General features: G+C 43.0%; 1 protein-coding gene and 1 long non-coding RNA gene across 2 annotated transcripts; both read right to left on the reverse strand.

Moving 5' to 3' along the window:
- Nucleotides 1-6,250: 6,250 nt before the first annotated feature.
- LOC135489929 (putative nuclease HARBI1) lies at nucleotides 6,251-6,670 on the reverse strand. Its single transcript, XM_064775562.1, has one exon. The coding sequence runs from the start codon at nucleotides 6,668-6,670 to the stop codon at nucleotides 6,251-6,253; it is 420 nt and encodes a 139-aa protein (XP_064631632.1).
- A 5,582-nt stretch (nucleotides 6,671-12,252) lies between these two features.
- Nucleotides 12,253-13,161, reverse strand: LOC135489884 (uncharacterized). The gene is made up of 3 exons (XR_010447252.1): nucleotides 12,969-13,161; nucleotides 12,538-12,623; nucleotides 12,253-12,326 (listed from the first exon to the last, which is right to left on the reverse strand). It is a non-coding gene; the product is annotated as an uncharacterized LOC135489884 (long non-coding RNA).
- Between the last annotated feature and the right edge of the window lie 9,698 nt (nucleotides 13,162-22,859).

Raw genomic sequence — 22,859 nt, forward strand, 5'->3', positions numbered from 1 at the left:
GACTGGAACCATAAACTCTTCAGAAATTCAATGGTGTAGCCTAACAGAGACAGGGTCGCCGCGTTGCAAAATATCGAGATCCCCGTTTGTTGTACCTTCGAACCTGTTACAAACTTTGCTGGGCCAAGAAACCTGTCATCCAGATACTGGTTAGTGATCACTCCTTTCAATCTTAAAAACGCCGTTGCCTGCATTCCTATTGATTGATAAACGAAGGGGGACAAAGACCATCCGAACGGCAAACAATTGTAAACCATGTACCACCCACCAAATTGTATTCCAAAAAAGGTTCTGGACCTATGAGACAAAATACGTTGAGATAAGCCGATTTCTCGTCAGTGGATGCCATGAAATCCCCCTTCTTTATCAGACCCGGGATGAGAGCGGAACCTTCCAGTGAAAACGGCATGTGTTTCATGAAAAGATTTAAGAACCTTTCATCATGGCACAACCTATTCTCCCTAGTTCCCGTTATCATCAATAGGGGCATAACCAAATATGGTGGAGGAATCTCGCCCACTCTACCCAGAAGCTTGAGGGAACCATTCCTTAAACCCTCCTCCAAGTGACGGGCTATTTCTTCCTTGTGGGGCTCACAGTTGGCATAATTATTAAAGATCCGCGACGGTGGAACTTGTGCGTCGTACAAGACGCCATTGAAATAGCCACTGAATGGTTGAAAAAAGTCAAAAATGTCGACTATTTCTTTTATCCAACCTCCCACCATCCGAGATGACCCATCATTTACCAATTTCAATAGAGCTTGCCAATTGGCTACCTCCTGATGTAGCTGACCGGCGACAAAATGCCGATGGTCCCTTAGCGGTAAGTTGTCCAGTAGTTCCTCCCAATTGTTACCGAGGTCTCCCCACTCTTTTGCCAAGAAACCTGGATCCGAGCGAGCCGAGGGGAAGGGCCTGCCCTTGTAGTCCACGTATCTCGGTGATCTCAGCCCTGCAGTTGCCGCGACCGGGTTAAATGAAGAATCCAACTCCCATGCTGGTACACTCTGACTGTTGGCCTGAAACCACAGCAAGGAACACATATAACTAGTGTGTTTGACCCAAGTCCCAGGCAACTGCGGAACAGATACACTTCTGCAAGGCCAGACCCTCCCCCTCCCGTTCCAACTGGGCATCAGTGTCCCAGGAAACAAGAGAGAAAGCATCTTGCCCTCCCAACCAGGCTGCAAAAATACGCAACTACGAGAAAGAATAGAAATTCAAAACCTTTATTTACCTCTCACAGAGCCCGAGATATATAGTAACATACTTGTAAATTAACACCAGTATATGCCTCATCTCCTCAATTTAACATTCAACCTATTTTTGTAAGTGCTTACTGACCTATATATCTCCCAGAGACCTCTCATTATTGACTAATATCCCAACTACAACTACAAGATAGTATTACTCGGACTTTGTACCATTACTCGTGGTAGCGGACCCGAACTGATGCTGCGGGCATGAGCGAAGTAGGTGCTCACTTGACCCGCAGCCGTAGCAATTCCTCCCGTATGGGCTGGGCCCACTTCTCCCAAAAGCACTGCGGAAGTTTCGCCTCCCTCTGAAGCTCCTTCTGTTGAAGCTATTATAACCAAACCCAAAATTTGGTGGTGCGGGATACCCCGAGAAACCCGACTCGTTCTTTTTCTCCTTCTCCTTCTCCTTTTCCCTTTCTTCCTTCTTCTTAGCTTTACGCCAAGAGTCAACCGCCACCTGTGCTTTACGTGCCTGTTCAGTTCCGACCAGACGTGTCATTTAGCCTGCAGCACCGCACAATGCAACATGTAACGGCGGTTCTCCACTGTATCCTCTGCGTCGACGATCTCCAACAGAGACTATAACAAGACAAAAATAAAAAATTGTCAGCCAACAAGACCACACCTAATTCCCGGTAACACCGCCTTCCAAGCGTAACACAAGTATTAATTTCAATGCCTTCGCATACCCATCGTCTTAAGGTACATGTAGGCTTAAACCGTAATTCCGCCAAGCTAACGACACCCTACCTTACTTTTCGGCAAACAATCCTCATCGCTAACCGATGAAAAGTTCCCGAAATATTCTCCCTGCTGGAAAGGTCGAATGTACGCTGAGTGTACAACGATACCCCACAAAAACGAATCCACATACCCCGGCGGACGGGGAAGGCGACCTAAGTTACACCCTGAACCTAATCAATGACCCGCCTCCCCAATCAGAGCAAAACGGTTACTCACCGACGCCTCGTGACCCATGAGCGCCACTGCCTCCCCGTCAATCTCATCCTTCGAGTATGCATGCAGGAGATGCTTTTCCGACACACTCGCCAGCATTTCCGGGGCCCGATCAAAGTCATCTGTATTTAGACATTTGAATCTCTTAATCACCGGCAGCGTGTCCGCCCCCAGCAGGGAGTGACCCTTCTGTAACCAATACTTAGGAGACGACATGATCCCTTCGCAATCAACGAACAAGTGTGCCGAACCTGACGTCCTCGCCCAAAAAAGCGAACCAAAAGCTCCAATGCCAGTGGTGCACGCCCTAATTTCTCGCCTGAGCTACATGAAACCTACTGTAAAACCTCAGGAAACGTACAATTCCAACTTCCATAAACAACAACCTGAAACCTGTTCGCCGAAAACCACTAAACTACTACTCCGACGAGACAATGAAAACGGCTCTGTCGAAATCATAACCGAATCCAGCAGAACCAAAAGCTCCAATGCCAGTGGTGCACGCCCTAATTTCTCGCCTGAGCTACATGAAACCTACTGTAAAACCTCAGGAAACGTACAATTCCAACTTCCATAAACAACAACCTGAAACCTGTTCGCCGAAAACCACTAAACTACTACTCCGGCGAGACAATGAAAACGGCTCTGTCGAAATCATAACCGAATCCAGCAGAACAATAGAATAGCCACGGCCTGGCTACCTTCCTTCTAAGAAACACACCGCCCTTGCCCGATCAACCACACAGTCATACCATACATTATACACCTCATTTATGATCACCGATCTTTTCTCACTCTTAAGTAATCTAAGTATTATTTGACTACTTTAATTACTTAGTGCTCTCTTTCCTCTTACATTCTGTCTGCCCTGCACTTATGCTTATTGTACTTTCATCTTATGAAAAAGTAAATCTTACACGGATTCAACAAACGATTTGTAATTTGTAATCTGTAATTTGTACCATCGACACGTGTACCTGCCCGAGTTGGCCTCGGTATATCAATAACCTATATAGTCTTGAGCATACATGCGAATGCACTACACATTATGCACTAAGATCGATACGGTGAACTCACTTACATAATTATACCACTAAACCACCCACTCGGATCAGCGCCATCCACTTCCTACTTCGAACACTTAACCACAAATACCATAGCAGACACCAAACTTATTTTCCAACTGACGCTCTTAACCCAACTGCGCCAGGGCTGACAACTCCTCACTTTGGTTCCTCAATACTTTCCCTACATTACCCTGCACCAGCTCCAACAGCTCCTGCGCCACCATTCTACTACCCAACTCTCATCCGGGCAACCTAGCATGGCCTGCCCTCGGGCCTAACCCGACCCAACAGGATAACTCGCTATTTACTACTTCATCAGAGTCGGTCCTCTAGCTTATCACCTCGGCCATCTTGACGAATCAAGCCTTCCGGCAGCCTGGCCCACCTTGCCCAAGCAAGGTCACCTCCGGCTTATTACCTCGGCCATCTTGACGAATCAAGCCTTCCGGCAGTCTGGCCCACCTTGCCCGAGCAAGGTCACCTCCGGCTTATTTCCTCGGCCATCTTGACGAATCAAGCCTTCCGGCAGCCTGGCCCACCTTGCCCAAGCAAGGTCACCTCCGGCTTATTACCTCGGTCATCTTGACGAATCAAGCCTTCCGGCAGCCTGGCCCACCTTGCCCAAACAAGGTCACCTCCGGCTTATTTCCTCGGCCATCTTGACGAATCAAGCGTTCCGGCAGCCTTGAGCCTACCCTGCCCAAGCAGAGTTACTCCCCGGCTTATCACCTCGGCCATCCTGACGAATCAGGCATTCCGGCAGCCTTGAGCCTACCCTTCCCAAGAAGAGTTACTCCCCGGCATATCACCTCGGCCATCCTGACGAATCAAGCATTCCGGCAGCCTTGAGCCTACCCTTCCGAAGAAGGGTTACTCCCCGGCTATGCACTAACTCACCTAGTCCAGTGCAAACTACTACTATAGTGCACAATCCCCTATAGTAGCGCTGATCCCAAAACCAATCATGCCGAACACAAGAGCTGCCCAACAGCACGTCCGTCACGGTCGGATTTCAAAACCAACTGAGGTTATTAGGCAATCACGTGTTCTCGACGTCACACCACTTCGGATAAAAGATTACACACAAATGTTTGCACATTCTATAAAGGCATATAAAACGACAGGCATTTCAAGCAGCCAAGTGGCCTTGCGGATAAGAGTGTTGGTAAATAAACCAAGAGGTCTCGAGTTCTAGTCCCGATGAGAGGACCTTTTTATTTTTTTCCTTCCAAAATTTTTTCCTTCCAAAATCATGCGAAGGTCCGCGTCGTCCCACAGCTTGCTGGTTTGTGAAATCAAGCGCATCGAAGCATTGGGGGGCCTTTCGGTCGTTTGAATTTCTTATTATTGCCGCATGGGGTGCTCTGGTTTTGTGCATGCAGTTCAGCTTTTATGACTTAGAATAGGCGCATATTTGGCGACTGAAGGAAACTCACAGAAGAGTGTAGTCGTTGACTGAATTACGGGCCTGGGCCCATATTCATAAAACTTCCTAGGTCAATCATGAATAAACTGTAAGTGTCATGCATAACCAGGTGTGATGCTTATCTTGGAATTCATAAATGTGCCTAGGCATTATACCTATCTCTGCATGATGCGTAAGTCTAGGAATCATGCATAAATGCAGGATGTCAGATTTCCGGTTGCACAGGCGGGGTATAAAACTCTTAGGCTAAACTGGGCCAACGCCACTTCGGGTTCAATCGCAATGGCAGCCAAAAGAAAACCAAATTTTAGTGATGCAGAGAAATTTCGCCTTTGCGATGAGTACGAGCGGGAATTTTCGGTTCTTACTTCCAAGTTTTCTCCGACTATCACGAATAAGAAGAAACACGAGGCATGGGAGAGGATTACTGCTACATTGAACAAAAGAAGTCCTTCGGTCACTCGGTCAGCTGCGGAGTTCATGAAAAAATGGTAGACTCTTTGTTCAGCAATGAAAGATGAATATCGCGTGTATAAGAAGAAACTAGGACAAACAGGTATAGCCGTTAATTTCAAATTTAGTATTTTCCAAAAGTAAATTATAACAACCTTAACACTTTATTGATTCAAACCTTTTGAAGTAAACCTTAAAGGGCCAGTGTATTCGATTCTAGAATGTCTCTTCATCTTTAATATGTGCCTCTTCTTTTACAGGAGGTGGGCCACCGCCAGAAGAACCATCCTTTCTATCTCAAAAGATAGCCGATATAATTGGTGAGGATGACCAACAGTCCACGGAATTGACGGGGGTATAGACAGCTCACAGCCGCCAACTAAGAATAGCTATTTGCAAGAGTCAAATGATGCTGCCACTGCAAGTATCAGGTAGGGACTGTTGTACAGTACTTCGTATCGTGTCAAAATTTGTTTGAAGTTTTTTACACAAAGAGTTTACCAAAAAATTACACTTGTTTCAGCTATGAAGATCCAACGCTCACCGATTCCAGTGACTTAGAAGACACACAAACGGCATCGACCCCGCAGAAACAACCACCGGCCAAAAGGTCCTGTCATGTTTTCCACTCCTTAACACTCAAGGGTCGAAAGTCCTCCACTGCAGTGTCAGCATTACCAAATCCATGTACTCAATTGTTTGACGATGAGCCTGAAAGTAGACCAAAGGGCAAAGGTACCAATGATAAGAGTGATGTCGCTGTAATCCAAAAATAACTTTTGGCTTTAGAGAAACAGCGTGCTACAATTGAAATTGAGAAACTTGTGTTGGAGAAAAGGAAATTGTTACTTGAGATTGATGTATTGAATATGAAAAAGCAGAAGTTAGCTACTGAAACTCAACATGATATGCCTGTGACCAGCCAAAGCCTACAACATAGCCACTACCCGAACAACAATTCTCCGTTTGACTATTCTCTTACAAGTTTGTAAAATTTGTATGAAATGTAGCTTTGGAATAAAAATGCTGAAATAAACAACATACTAGTATATCATGTCTTCTGTCCTACTTACATGTACAGTGTTTTTACTGGAAGTGATTGTTCACAATGTCGTTCCTGGCGGCAGCTCCATTTGGTCTATCTGGAAGTACAGCAACATTTTCGTGGTCATCATCAGGTTGTGGTTGCCGTGGCTGCTGATGCTCAATAGGCAGATCCTCGAAGTCTGGCAGTCCTCTGTTAACTGCAATGTTCTGAAGGGCTGTACACACCGCAATTATCTCGCATGATTTCTGTGGGCTGTATCTGAGTTGACCATGCAGGCAGTTGAACCGTCGTTTCCATTGACCAATTCCCCTCTCAACAAGGCACCTCGTTTTCTTGTGGGACTTGTTGTAGCGACGTTGTGCTGCTGTCTCGGGGTTAAGAAACGGAGTCATCAACCATGGTCGAACAGGGTATCCACTATCCCCAAGTAATATTTCTTCACCATCCCGACGCGACATGATCTCTGAAAGTCCACTCTCTCTCAAAATGACCGAATCATGCGTACTACCCGGCCACTTGGCAACGACATTTATAAATCGATATTGTGCGTCCATCACAACCTGGGTGTTTATCGAATGGTACCCTTTCCGATTGATATAACGCCATTCATGCTGCGATGGACCCAAAATCCACACGTGAGTTCCATCCACAAGTCCCAACACACCGAGAAAATTGGCTATGTTGTGAAATTCCTCAACAATATTATGAATTTAATACAGCGCAGGAAACTTGATGACCTTGGGAACTAGTGCCAGAAGGGCACGGGTAACTTGGGAAATTACCCTGCACATCGTCGGTTGAGAAATTTGAACCGAGTCACCGGTGAGTATCTGAAAGGATCCCGTACCATAAAAGCGCAGGGCAGCTAGGACTTTGAGCTCCCTCGGAAGTGCATGGTTACGAAGTGTTATTGGATCGAGTTCATCTCCCACAGCATCGATTAGTTCCAAAAGTGTTTCTCGGTCTAGTCTATACCTTCGGTAGAGTTCAAGATCATTGTACGCGTCGAGGGGATGCAACCGGTCTCGGAATACTCGTTCTCTTCTAAAGGCTCGACGTCGTGCAACTTCCTCTTGCACAGCAAGCATTAAAGCGGCCATCCTGATCGAATGTCTCTTGAGGAATGCCCAGAAATAATTTAATCATACCAACAGTCCTATACTTAAGACACCTCAAGAGGTGTCTCAAATATAGGGGCCATTTTGTGCATGATACATTAGGTAAGAAGCATATTGAATTCCACTTAGGCATGACACCTGAGTTAGGTAGGAACTTGGGTATCATACTTGGCCTTAGTATGTTTATGAATATGGGCCCTGGACATAATCTCCCGAGCTAATTGTCATCGTTGGGTTGGTTTGTCCAAGGAGTACCTGACCGATTTTAGTATAGAAGTATTTCGCCGTTTGTTTTGCAGTGCCTTTATTGTTATCTCACATGTGCCGGGTGAGCTTTTTCCGTCGTCTGTCGGTCGTCCATCCATCAGCAATTGTGGAACGTTTGCTGTCTTACTGGAAAAACTGTATGGTTCCGTCGTGATTTGCCGAAACCGATTTAATTTAAGCAGGGAGCATTCATTATTGCTGAAACAATAAGTTGGCTGCAGATACCAAGTTGAAGTTGGCTACTTATTCCCGATCCTCGGACGATTATAGTTGGGGTTAGTATAGCATTATTCCCATTACTAACTAACTTTAGCCCTTACCAATGGATAACTGACTTAGCCCTTACATTGACAGTAATGAATCTCCCCCGTTCCGCTGAAACGAAACCATATCGTTTTTTTCCAGCAAGCCACGTTTGCTCACCGTTGAGTCTAGAAAGTTGAAACTTGGTGTGTGTGGGTGTCTCATGACAACATCGAGTTCACATACCAAAAATCATCACCATTTCACCTACTTTCTTGGCGCCATCTTTGAAAACCTTATTTTGTCAATATCTCATGAACGCTGATAGCTAGAAATGTGTACTGTGGATACTTCTGGTGTGACTACATGACATAATACCGTTTTTTTTTATTTGACTTACTTTTCAAAATCACAGAGTCAAACTCTTAAGTTTCACTCAATGGACACGTTTCGTCATTATGTGTCCTAGACTCTTCAAATTTGATATGTAGACACCTGTTAGGCATCTCTACATGTTCACAAAAATTAGGTCATTGTGACTTGCTTTTCAAGGTTAAGATTTCACTGAAAGTGTGTAACATTTTAGTATTATATGCCATTATTGAGACGAAGTGCAAGAGTATTATCCGTGTGTTGTACTACTCAATGTCACATTGGTCAAAATTTGTAATGACAGTCCTCCATCTTTACATGAATAAAAATGAATTGGAAATACTGACTATGATAGTTAGGACCATTTATTGATTCACTCATGTCCTTTGTGGCACCATGTGAGCACAATGTCCGCAGGACATTTCATTATCTTAACCTCCATAGTCTGCAACGTCCTTTTTCTGCCGTTATACCTGGGTACGCGTTCGGTCACTTCGTACATGTACTATCAAAGGTGAAAAAAATTAAAAAGGCAATGTATGAATAAATGACTTTTGTAAGAGTGTATTAGTCTTTAGCCATCTCACAAAAAATTGTCTTATTTTGAAAGGAACTTTGCCAATATTAGAAGATACCATCATTTTGTCTCGGATCATATTTTGTCTAGATTGATCATATTTTCTCAAAGAGAATGCCATCTCAACCCATGATATTGATGAGAAGGGGATTCACCGAAAAGGCCTCTCCTGGCAAAGTTTATCTCTAAAGTAAGATGATTATTTTGAGTGTAGTCAGTCATGCAGACACATGTATTTCAAATTACGTAATGGTATATTGGTCTAAATCAATGAAATGTGAAATGATGATATAGATTGATCCCGGATAATTATAAACATAATAATGTATATAATTACCCGGATAATTACTACATATCTGTACTCTGCTAATGTTCCGGGCTGTCAAAAAGTTAGCCCGTATTATGCTAATGCTGCGGCCCTCTAGTTGGCCCTTACTACATATGCTAAATTGTGTTGATATGAAGGTTAGCCCTTACTTACTACTTGTTGTGGACTGTCGAATAGTTAGCCCTTATTATGCTAATGGTGCGGACATCTACAAGTTAGCCCTTACTGTGTAGGCTATTTCGATACATTGTGCCTTAATTCGACGAAAATAAAACGAAATGAAAACGAGGACTCGATTGTGGTTGTTGTTAGTTTGACACTTTTCACAATTTCCGGGCGCCGAAGACAACATGTAACACTGTCGCAGTATGAGACATCCTCCCCGCCGAAAGCCAACCAGTGGCTGACAAGGTTAAGGATTTAACACGACATCGAAAAGTATCAATTTTTAGATTAAACTTAAGTGTCAGTCCATGATACCACCATGCAGAGGGTGGCAAGGTGGGGGTCAACCGTTTTTAACGAGATTAGGTATGCAAGATCCTTCCACTAAGACATCATTACACAGCAATTGATGACTCTCAAAAATCACTAGCAACCGAGTTAGGGGCAGGCCTAGTTAGGGGGCTTGTTTTAGCTTTTTTCCCCCTATTTTTTGTGTATTTTAGGGTCAATATTGGGCACTCCTGCAGAGACTAAAAAAAATAGCTGGATTTTCCCCCTTTGTATGATGGAAGTATTTGATGAGATCTTCCATTCTGCAACAGGTCATTGAGTAACACTTCATACTTTGGTCGTGCTAGGCCTAGTAATTATGCATACCTAGGGGCAGTGCTTAGGAAGAGCTCTCTATCGACGCTCATATCTCCAACACTGCAGGTCTTTGAATGCTGTGGCTTGCACATGATAAAGGTAATGATACCTACTTTCAAAATCAGAAATAAAATTTCCGGCCGCTTTTACTGTTTTCCCAGGATAAACCAAGGAAAAAGTGCTATTTTCCACCAAAATGACACTCATTGGCTAGTGCTGCCACCTTGATGAATTATAAAATAAATGCATAATGAACACATAATTTATGCTTGGTGCTGGCCATGAGGATTAGTAGTTACTGTCAACCACCATGATCACCCCCCCCCATGCCTAGGCCTACTAACCTATTTTAAATAGGCCTACCGGTAAATAACTCCACTTGCATTTTCCCCCCCAAAAAAGAACAAGCTCATCACTACAAATTTGCCCTTGATGAAAGCCCTTTGGGGAATTGTGCCCCATAGGTCCTGAAATGCTGATTTGAATTTCAAATAACATTTCGGCCTTGGCCTACCTGATGGCAACGTAATTGAATAAGCTACATGTAGGCCTTCTTACAGTCCGAAAACCTAAAGAAACCCCCCTGTTGGTGAGGATGCTAATGTTGACCCATTCATTAGCCTGTGTCATGCTGCCAGAGCATGTTGTAAGGGTTGGCCCCCCCCCCCCCCCATGGCTAAGGCACCTGAAGGGCATGTGGTATGACCTACTAATACATCTTTATCAACCCATGCAGGGACCATCCTGTTCCTAAGAACCTTGCAGAAGTGCTCATTTCACATACTAGTAACACCTTCCATTGCTAAGGAGCCAATTGACCAAAGGTGCAGTTCCTACTGTAATTACTGTTTGATGAGGACAACCCTGCAGTTGGCTGCACCGTCAGAGTACTGCTATTGGAAGTTTTTTGCTCCTTGGTTGGCGGTGAAATGTTCTCCTGGAGTTGCTCTAGCATTGGCTAAATTGTACATATACATGTACTGGAATGGAGAAGTTTTTCATGAACTGAGTTACGGTACTGTCCAGTCCCTTAGGAGAGATCACAACTTTCCACATGCTACACTTATACCTGTCTGCAGAGGACAGTGCTGCCACCTAAGAAGCAGGGATACTTTTTTTTACAAATGGGTGATTTATTTACAAGCTAATATAATGATACATAGAAAAAAGGCTACTTTGCAGACAATAGCCAAACCACTACTAACCACTACTAGGGAGGGACCAATACTAGTAACACCTCATTTACGGTACTACATGTCAGGCCCAAGTGCAGGATAGTATCAGGAGAGAGTCCCACTTTCCAGTAGCAGGCTTGGTTGTTCAAAACTGACATTAGCGCTACTAAGTATACTGACATTAAAAATCTATCTTGGCATTTACAATTGTTTACTGAAAGCCAAAGTTCAAATTTATCCCAAGATATCGCTATAAAATCATTTTTTAACCAAGCCCCGCATTTTACCTGATGAACCATCCGCTAGATATACTAGAACATCAAATATGTATGTCCTTCATATTGCAGGTTATGTTAGTCAAGGGAGACAAAAACACAGCATGTAACAGTTTTAGGAAATTCACCATGTATTTTTTTTAGAAAAAGAGAGATGTATTGTAGAATGCGAACAATGCATTTGCAATCAATGGCGTGGAAAATCTCAGGTCAAGCCTGATGAATGTACATCCAATAAAGTCGTACCCTTTCATTCTAAATCAAGAATTCTTGATGTGTAGCTGACAACTTTCACTGGACTAATTCTGCCCAGTCATGACTCAAAGACCAACATTTCAGAAAATCTGTCTCCACCCTCTTATCATTTCTCTCTCCCAGCTCAAGAGTGCTTGACCAGCAGTCCTTATGATACTGTTGCAACAACATTACCCATCAAATTATTACTCATCTGAGATCATCTTAGATGATTATTATTCGGAGTATGTTGCAAAATACAAATAATACCTCAGTTCGATTATTCACAACTAGACTAGGCAGTTTGTCTCAAAACATCCAAATACATGTAGTACCTTACGAATCCGCAAGGGACGCGTTAACAATAATGTTGCAAAATGACTGTAAAAAATTGGTCGCACTGATCGTAAACATTGTCTTATTTTTCAAGATGAGAGTATGTTGATGATAAGAAAACGTACACCACAAATAATAGACCAGTATTCCTTAAAGGACCAGTATAGTAACTAAGGGCAATATTACCAAGCCCTCGGCTGCATAGTCACCTCCTATTCTGCACAAAGTTTCCATCATCAAATTGCACAAAAAAGGGAAAAATTCAAAAACTGACGAAACTATCATGTATATCTGACTTGAGAGATTGCCCTTCTGTCCCGTCTGCTGGGTTTTCTAAGGCGTCGGCTGGTTGAACAGAGGAAGAGGCAACAGCGGACTGAAAAAAGATATTGATGGAGAATCAGGTTTGGCTTAGAATCCCTCATTGCCAAGGAGATGGGAGCCAGAATGGCATCAAGGTTTTCAGCTTAGTCCCTCCTCTCTCATCAGTGACCTTCTTACATGTAAGTCAGTCGCTGCAGGCAGAATTAACCAATATTCACTTTGGCTTGCCCCGAATCTTCTCCCCTTTTTTTCATTCAACTCACCTCTGTATCCATGGGTGCTGGTTCTACTTCTGGTTCTACATTTGCCACAGATACTCGATGTTTAGCCTCACATCCTTTACACAGAGCTGAAAAGGCACCAGATTATGGGGGTAATGATAATATGATGTGCAATATATAATAGTGTGAGGACATGATGATGATGATAGACTTGTTTTGATAATGCGACCGGCCATGCTGATTTTATACGGCAGTGAAGCATGACCTCCAGTGGCACTGGCAGGGAATCATAACTGGGACTTCCTGATCATCAAGCCAAGGCTCCAATCAACTTTCTAGGAAGAACACAAGTGAAGTGGTAAATCGTTATCACTCAGTTGGTTTTGCACCAAAGTTAGGTTTAGTCAGAGTGAGTATCATTACAGGCCTACTGCTTCTTTTCTACTTCAGTGATTTTGAGACTGATCCCTTACCTGAGCCAACTGGGACAAAAACTCCCCACTTGATGTATATTTCCCGAGACATCACTCGATGAACTGAACCACCATCTTTTCTGGGCTTCCGACTTGTTTTAGAGGGTTGATGAAGTGGGTGCTGGCATCTCCTTTGCTGATTCCATGATAAACTCAACTTGTATCGGTGGTTCGGGCATATTGTGGTGTCCAGAACTGGATAACTCATATCAAACACGCCAGCACGAAGTGCTATGAGCTCCCATTCACTTTTGACTTGACTGGCTTTCCTGGAGGACATCCAACGCATCAAATGGGAGTGCACGTCCTTCTTACATTGTTTCAAGGGGATCACACTCTTGTCATTGGGGTATGAAGCGTCAGTACCACACTCGATATCCTTGGATATGACAGCAAATCCACATTTCAACTGTGATTTTTCAGGTTCCATTTTCAATAGACTATCACACAATGTACACGTGCATGTACACAATGCATTGTAACTGTAACTGTTGTTGTTGTTGTCGTTGCTGGTGTACGTTTCCGCCTAGACCGCTAAGCCTCCACAGGGGTAATAAAGGCCTCTAGGTTGTTTGAGGGAGTGTGTGGGAGGGGCAAGGGAGAGGGGGGTTCACTAACATCTAAAAATGTAATTTTATTTGGAAAGCATGTGTATTTCGTCAGTTATCTGAGGGAATGGGCAAAAAATGGGCACCAGTGAGAAGGGCGCGACTCGACCCCCTCACCGGAAAACCGTAAGGGCGGCCGGATTTTTTTCTTTTGCAAATTAAAAAACAGCATTCTGACTTCCTTACCTGGAAGTGGCATCACTTAAAAAACTGCAGTGTTGGAGCTAAAGGAGAGTTAAAATTGCCTTTTTACTGAAATTTGAGATTGCATTGTTTTTGGGACGTACTGTACCTGTCATTAAAATATACCTGGGGCAAAACAAAAGGCATGAAAAGGTAGCTCAGATCATGTACTTTCAATTTCAATAGGCGGTGTTTAGTGATAATTCTGTTTGATGCACGAAAATTGACAAAAGACTTAGCCTATTTTGAGGGATAATGCATGTTTTTTTTAAAGGAAAATGAGTAGGAAATGGTTAATAGCCGTACCCCAAAACTGTGGGGTTATTTTCGAAACCAATCCACCAGCCTTCATAGTACCCTAGGACAGGTCTGTGGTAGAAATTACAACTAGATCTGTTGACCCCCCACCTTGCCACCATTTGCATGATCCTGCATGGTGGTATCATGGTCTGACACTTTTAAGTGTTCACTAGAGCTTACACTTTACATATTAAAATATGTAAAGTGTAAGCTCTAGTGAACTAACACAACTGTTTGACATGGGGGAGCCCCCCCCCCCCCCCCAAATCCCCGTCCTTATGACGTGTTTAAGCCAGTGCATTGGGGGAGTCCCCCAAAGCCTCACCCTTCTTACATGTTTTAGCAAGAGAAATGGGGGGAAGGCCCCCCAACATACTCTCAATAAGTCCTTCTGAGACGCTTATCCCGAGGCAATGGAATGGAACCCCCAAACCATCTCCAGTCCTTCTGACACCTTATAACTCACACAACGTAGTGAGTGTAATGGTTACGTATGTATACACTGTATTCAAATTCATATATCCATCATGTCCATCGAATCTGAAAAAAATTGTGCAGACCCATGACAATTCTGGTTTCGGTACAGTTTGTCGCATTCCATATGGGTCGCGCGTTGGCCGATCCTGCATTCACGACGCACCGCACCCACAGTTACCACGTCGGACGTGATTCCAATTGTTTCCTTCCACGTGACGCAATTATTTCATGACGTCATGAGCCATTGACCATTCAGACAAGTAGATTTATTTACACCGGCGCCACAGAAGTGCGGTTGTGGGACATCATGTATTTAAAAACCGTCTGCTAGGACATACAGGACAACGTCGGCGGAGACAGTTGTGACACTTCATTGCAGACAAAGCAAACACAAACGTCTTCTACTTCTCGATTTACGTACTTTACTTCAAAAAAGTCAGTTTGAACACTACTGCACAAATATAGAGTGGTCTTAAAGTTCCATTTGGATAGAGATTTGACGGACTGATTTGGAAATTCATTCCAACCATGCAACTGTTTAAGAAATGAGAAAAAGCTCCAGGGTGTCATGACATGCATGATGTGTCTTGCCTCTGCATTTTCGTCCTCAGAGGGTTTTCAACTTTCATATCATTGAAGAAATAATTCAGTCAAATCTACAAGTATATCAATCACATCATTTATATAAAAATCGTCTTCTAGGACATACACGACAACGTCGGTGGATACGGCTTACTGGACTTTGCGCAACGAAACGAAACGAGCGAAATGGGGGAGCGACCATTATGTTTTACCCCGGTACGTCAAGTTCGATACATGGTGTCAGTCACCAGTATGGATGTGTTTTCCATTATGAATACGTGTTTTTAAAAATCAAAATCATGAATTTCCTTTCCATTAGAAGAAAACGATGACGACGTTTCAGTTTAGGAGTCTAAGTTTTGTGGTCCCAATGGCCAAAATACACTGGCTGAAAAGTCGATTCACCGGTCACAAATGGTCGAAAATGACCCCCAAAACTTCAGACCCCCCAACCTGGTAATTATCACGGTCAGCCCACAACAAAATTTCTATGGTTTGAAGATCTTACCCCGGGCTGTATTATCTGCCGGAAATTGATTTTCCTCGGCACGTCTGGGAATAATCTATGGGGCGCTAAAGTTGACCAATTCAACTTTTTAATGCATTAGCAATTTGATAATAACTCACACAACGTAGTGAGTGTAATGGTTACGTATGTATATAAAGTGTAAACAAAATTCATATATCCATCATGTCCATCGAATCTGAAAAAATTTGTGCAGACCCATGACAATTCTGGTTCCGCTACAGTTTGTCGCATTCCATACAGGCCGCGCTGGCCGATCCTGCTTTCACGACGCACCGCAACCACAGTTACCATGATTCCAATTGTTTCCTTCCTCGTGACGCAATTATTTCATGACGTCATGAGCCATTGACCATTCACGCAAGTAGATTTATTCACACCGGCGCCACTGTCCTGAAGTGCGGGTGTGGGACATCATGTATCTAAAAATCGTCTGCTAGAACATACAGGACAACAACGTCCGCGGAGACAGTTGTGACATTTCATTGCAGACGAAGTAAACGTCCTCTTCTTCTCGATTTACGTACTTTACTTCAAAAAGTCAGTTTTAACACTACTGCACAAATATAGAGTGGTCTTAAAGTTCCCTTTGGATAGAGATTTGACGGACTGATTTGGAAATTCATTCCAACCATGCAACTGTTTCAGAAATGAGAAAAAGCTCCAGGGTGTCATGACATACATGATGTGTCTTGCCTCTGCATGCATTTTCGTACTCGAGGGTTTTCAACTTTCATATCATTGAAGAAATAATTCATTCCAATCTACAAGTATATCAATCACATCATTTATTTAAAAATCGTCTGCTAGGACATACAGGACAACGTCGATGGAGACAGTTGTGACATTTCAATTTTCATTGCATAGAGATTTGACGGACCGATTTGGAAATTCATTCTAACCGTGCAACTGTTTCAGAAATGAGAAAAAGCTCCTGGGTTTCATGACATGCATTCAATTATTATTTCACCAGAAAGAGCTGCTTCTGTCAGCAGATATGAGACAGCTACCGGGGCGGGGACTATTTCTTTATGGGGCCTTATTGTTCAGCGTCTCCAAGGAATTCTATTTTTAGAGTCCAATGGGGCAATGGGGGGGGGGGGGGGGGGGTTAGGGGGGCTTCCCCCAATGTACTGACTAAAACCTGTCACTTTCAGAGAACGGGGGAGGGGGTTTGGGGGACTCATCCCCCAATGTATGTACTGGCTACATAGGTCAGAAGGACGGGGGTTTGGGGGGCTCCCCCATGTCAAACAGTTGTGTGAGTTCACTAGAGATTGCTCTTTACATATTAAATGTAATGTGTACCCGTAACCGCTTGAGGTCTGGACTAAAAACTTTGTTTACAAATTCACACCAAATTTCGTTTCAAAATTATTCTTTGTTTGGCACCAGGGGGCGTAATGCAAAAAAAACATGAAACAGACGATGCGCGTAATGTACACTCTCAGCAAGCAAATAGTTGTGATCGTCGGTTTTTGATACGAATCGTTTCCTGTATGGCCGTTACAAGCCGTTGTCAGAATATGATGTGAACCTGTTTACCGTTCAATGCTGCTCCCTGTGACGCTGTACCCGCAAATGTTCAATGAAAAAAATGCTGATGATGACTTATACGGCTTGTTCGCATCGTAAACATAGTGGTACCCGGGTTAACTGTCTTTGCGTTTGGCCTAATTTTACAACGATTACTCCCCATGTAACCATGATCTAGGATGGACAGGCTGTGTATTATGAATAGGAAAAGTCACCTAGGGACCGTTGCGTAGAATACTTTTTTGGCGAAATATTGCGCAAAGTCCAGTAAGCCAGATATTTGCGGCTGTTATAAAACGCGAAAATCCGCGGAAAAATCACAAAGCCGCCAGTAAATACGCGCATAATATTTAATGATAATTATATTATACAAATAACAGCATAAATCATAAATCGGAGGCAAGAACTACCAGTTATCTGCACATTTCATCGGTCAGATTTTAATCCTCTGGAGCGCCATTCATGCCATTCCGATCGACTCTTCTCTCTTTTTTTCTTGGTGTTGATAAACTTTGCATGTTATCTTCGACACCACCGTGGTTCCTTCCCTAACGGAACACATTACGAGGCTGCTTTCAAGTGTGATTAATGCCCAGATTGATGTACGTTACGGTATATGCCTCCTTCAAATATAAGTCGATGACGAACTGAATTCTGGTCTACGAAAATTTTTTAGGACAATCTCCTTGCAGCTCGAACCTAACCATGCGACTGCACATTGGAGTCTATTTTAAGCAATCACAAAAACTTACTTTGCGGCCCGTCTAGAGTATAAGTTTATTTCAAACCACAAGGTGCTTGTGATTTACGGCGGATACAGCGCACCATATAACGGGGATTCCCAAAGACCTTGTCACCAGGAGTACTTCATGCGCACAACAATGCACACTACTAATATGAAAAACTCTCACCTGCGGTTCAGGTAGCCACCTTGTAGCCAAGTTAGATTTTTCCGCGGATTTCCGCGGAATCCGCGTTTTATAACAGCCGGATATTTGTGTATGTTTCTTCACTATAGATTCATGCACTTGATTGGGAACAACGTTTACATGACGTAGTGTTGGCCGTCGCGTCTCAACGTTACCGTAATGTAAAATGCATGGTGACGTGACGACGGCCAACACTACGTCATGTAAACGTTGTTCCCAATCAAGTGCATGGATCTATAGTTAGGGTGTTCAGGTCAAAATAAACCATTACATATACAATTATTATTGCAGGCTATAATTCAAGTATCAGCTATTATAAGCATTATGGCTTTTACAGAATGGAAAAATTCCTGTTCAGTCCAAAGTTATAGGCATTTGAACTTCGCAAGATTTGGAAATTTTGACCAAGGGCTCCAAAGGGAAAATGCCTTACAGGGTCAAAGGTCAAATGGCATCCAACATGGCTGCCGGGGTGAGAAAATGATCAGTATTTTAGCTGTAGGAATCTTATTTATGAATTTTTTCAGCAAAATTTTTAGAACGGAGTCATATTATGATGTCCGTCCTAACAAATCCAAAATGGCCGCTAAAATCCAAGATGGCTACCAATAGTCCAAGATGGCCACCAAAACTATGCAACTTGGTAACCTTTTCTGCAGCTCTGACTCCCATTGCAAGCCAAAGGAGTAGTAAAACTTGATGATTACGGATCTTCGGGTTGGAATTCAATATGGCAGGATTCCAAGATGGCCGCCAAGGACAAATATTGAAATATGGCTGCTAGTAATAAGGATGTTGGCAGATATCATTTCAGTTTCTTAAACTAAGACACTGGTATGATATGCAGCTTGAGGTCAGTCTATCTTTATCCACTATGATGCAACCGCCATCAGGCGGCCATGTTAAAACCAAGATGGCCACCATATTGAAACCAAGATGGCCGTCAAACTCTGCCAACACCATTAATATTCTAACCAGGCTTGTAATATATCAAAATGATCGGATGAGAGTAAGGACGCCAGTCGACTGTTTGAAATGTGGCTATTTACAGACACAGAAAGACTAGAAGCGTTATAAATCAAGGTCATACATTATTATTCAACTCATTTGCAAATTACAGATGAAAGTAACGGATAATACGCCTCAAGTACCATCGAATGTATTCGCTGCTTGACAACCACAATCCCTCATTGTGCTTAATCTGCCTCAATTCTCTTCATTCAGCCAGATCTGAAAATAAAGAATAATACCTCAAAATAAAGAATAATACCTTAGTCGGTATTGGTACTTTCAATTATATCATTTATGTCAATGAGACATCTCCCCCAAGGCTTTATTGGTTCAGAGTTACAGATGGTGCAATAGTACACACAGCTATAGCCAAACATGGCCTGGTCTCTCCTAGAACACTGCCACACTGTCATTAAAACCATGCAATGCTGAATGCATGAACCAGGAAATGAAAAGAAAAACATTGATATTTTCACCAAACTACCCAACAAAACCTTACATACAGAGCATTCGAGTCTCAGGACTGTCAAGAACAACATTAGTCAACTTACACGAGATAACAAGAATGAAAACATTGCCAAAATATACAATAAACCTACCCAAACTGACTGAAATCAGCTGATTTTCTAATGCTAATTTAATTGGAAAAGTGCCCGGATGTTACGAAAATTGGGCATGCGCCACCATCGGCCAAGTTGGAACTACAAAATAAATTATAAACTCTTGATTCCGCTGGAGATGTCAAATTATCAAGAGATTTCAGAAGGGATAGTTAGGTGTTGTTTAGGAGTGTCAAATCTTGAAAATGCCTAAAATCGGTAAATATTGACGGAATTTCATCCGGTTTTGGACGAACAGCAAGAGTTTCAGCAGTAGAGTTCATTTCCGGAAAGATGATTTACATAGGTCATATGCCCTTTTGCGGAAAAGGCGCCAAAGATTTGACGAGCAAGTGACAGTTGGCCACGCCCCGTGCCGTCCTTATTAGCATAGCGTTATGGCGGACGTGATGATCGCCACGACGGCCCAAGTTGTGCGTAATTTCTAATTTCTCCCCAAATACTCGATGAATTTCATTGAAATTTGAGACACTGAAAGATTAGATACCTGTTTACCGTGGGTCTTCCTGGTTTCTTCATACATCATCGATAAGACACCGAAATTAACCGATCTTCAAGAGGTGTGAAAAGTTTTTTTCCGTCATTTTCTGTGCGTGACGCGAAAATGCGCTTACGGAACGTCGAAAGTCACGTGACCTGAACACCCTACTATAGTTAATAATGAATTTTTGTGGCTTATATATTCTTAATTGTTTTGAACGCGTTTTTTGGATTCGTTTGGCGCCAAAATCAAGAATGGCAAATTTACAATCTTGACACTAGAGGCGCTGATGTCAAGCAAGCAAGCAAACTCTGGTGAACTCACACAACTGTATCATGTCCTAGCTGACGATTTTTAAATACACGAGGTAGGAAACAATGGGATTCACGTCCGACGTCGTAACTGTGGGTGCGGTGCGTCTTGAATGCAGGATCGGCCAACGCGCGGCCCATATTATGGAATGCGACAAAACTGTACCGGAACCAGAATTGTCATGGGTCTGCACATTTTTTTTCAGATTCGATGGAAATGATGGATATATGCATTTTGTTTACACTTTATATACAGTGTATATGTAACCAGAACACTCACTACGTTGTGTGAGTTAATATGTAAAGAGCAAGTTCTCTTGAACTCACACAACTGTATCATGTCCTAGCAGACGATTTTTAAATACATGATGTCCCACACCCGCACTTCAGTGGCGCCGGTGTGAATAAATCTACTTGTGTGAATGGTCAATGGCTCATGACGTCATGAAATAATTGCGTCACGAGGAAGGAAACAATGGGATTCACGTCCGACGTCGTAACTGTGGGTGCGGTGCGTCGTGAATGCAGGATCGGCCAACGCGCGGCCCATAATGGAATGCGACAAAACTGTACCGGAACCAGAATTGTCATGGGTCTGCACAAATTTTTTCAGATTCGATGGACATGATGGATATATGCATTTTGTTTACACTTTATATACAGTGTATACATACGTAACCATTACACTCACTACGTTGTGTGAGTGATAACCCCAACACAGTCTTGTTGCATAGTCCAACTAGGCCTATGAGGTCAGAAATTAATTTTCACTCGCAGGCATTAGGCCAAGTCCATAAGAAAAAAGTTCTGAATAGATTGTCAATATCCAGGCGGCAATGAAGCCAGATTATGCAAGTCCATACACAACTCTATTGTTTTAGGCTAATAGTCTTAGTGAGCAAATGACACTTTCAAAAAACAAATGACGTGATGGAGTAAAGGGGCACACTGTAGACTTGCAGAAAATCATGGCTGGCCAGTCTCAAAGATACCGGTTTTCTCTGAAACTAAACAGTCAACGAAAATCTCTACGAATACAACCTGTAAAAAACGCGAATAGGTCTAGTTATGTCCTTCTAGCAAACCCACTTTCGTCTCGGGCCTCCTGAAAGTGGATTCCTTGTTTGTCTTGAGTTCGACACTTCTCACGTACATCCATCTGCTCCTGGTAAACTTGAGTTACACGGGTGAGCGGCCACAATCCACGAGGAACGTCGCTGTCAGCCAGTAAGACAACATCACCAATTTCAAAGTCTCGTTGTGGAGTCTGCCAATGTTGTCTTGAAGTGAGCAGCGGAATATATATTCCTTCTTCCATCTTTGCCAGAAGTGGTTCGTGATGATCTGTCTAGTTTTGTCCTTCTAGCAAACACACTTTCGTCACGGGCCTCCTGAAAGTGGATTCCTTGTTTGTCTTGAGTTCGACACTTCTCACGTACATCCATCTGCTCCTGGCTAACTTGAGTTACACGGGCGAGCGGCTACAATCCACGAGGAACGTCGCTGTCAGCCAGTAGGACAACATCACCGATTTCCAAGTCTCGTTGTGGAGTCTGCCAATGTTGTCTTGAAGTGAGCAGCGGAATATATATATTCCTTCTACCATCTTTACCAGAAGTGGTCCGTGATGATCAGGGCCTGGCGCCATCCTTTTCTGTATATGTCCTTATCCTCAGTGACACATGGATGCAAGGTACAATCGTTTCGACCGAGTAGAAAGTTGTTTGGCGTCAGAGCTTCTGGATCGTTACTTGATGATGACACATGCGTGATGGGACGCATGTGTCATGTGTGAGGAAGGGTTCTTTATGAAGAACACTGTCGGATATCAAATGTTATTGGTTGTATTGATGGCAGCCTTATAGGAATAAAGGGATCATCTCATGATGAGGAATCATTCGTATGTAGGAAAGGGGGGCATGTCAATAATGTCCAAGGGGTTTGCGACCATGAATTGAAATCAACAAATTTAGTTGTGAAGTGGCCAGGATCTACGCATGACGCGTTTATTTGGAGTAACAGTTGCCTCTGCAACGAATTCGAGAATAAACAATGATAATAATAATTTATTCTATTTAAGTGCTACATTAATGTAAAAAAGACATTTTCTAAGCACTGTGCATGTGCAGAAAGGAAAAATTATTAAATTATTAAAAACAGTGACAAATTTAAAATAGTGGAACATTTGATAAAACAATAGATGGCATCAGATTGAGTACGTGTATTTAAAAAAGGTGCGTTTTTAATTTTTTCTTAAAAAGTTCAGTTGGTGTGAGACAGCACATATCTACAGGCAACTCGTTCCAAAGTCTTGGGCCAAGAACGGA

Source organism: Lineus longissimus, chromosome 6 (genome assembly GCF_910592395.1).
Source record: "Lineus longissimus chromosome 6, tnLinLong1.2, whole genome shotgun sequence".
In the NCBI taxonomy this organism is placed as follows: domain Eukaryota; kingdom Metazoa; phylum Nemertea; class Pilidiophora; order Heteronemertea; family Lineidae; genus Lineus; species Lineus longissimus.

Excerpts from the sequence above, each read along its gene's own strand:
- LOC135489929 (XM_064775562.1), bottom strand. The coding sequence starts at position 6,670 with ATGTCGCGTCGGGATGGTGAAGAAATATTACTTGGGGATAGTGGATAC.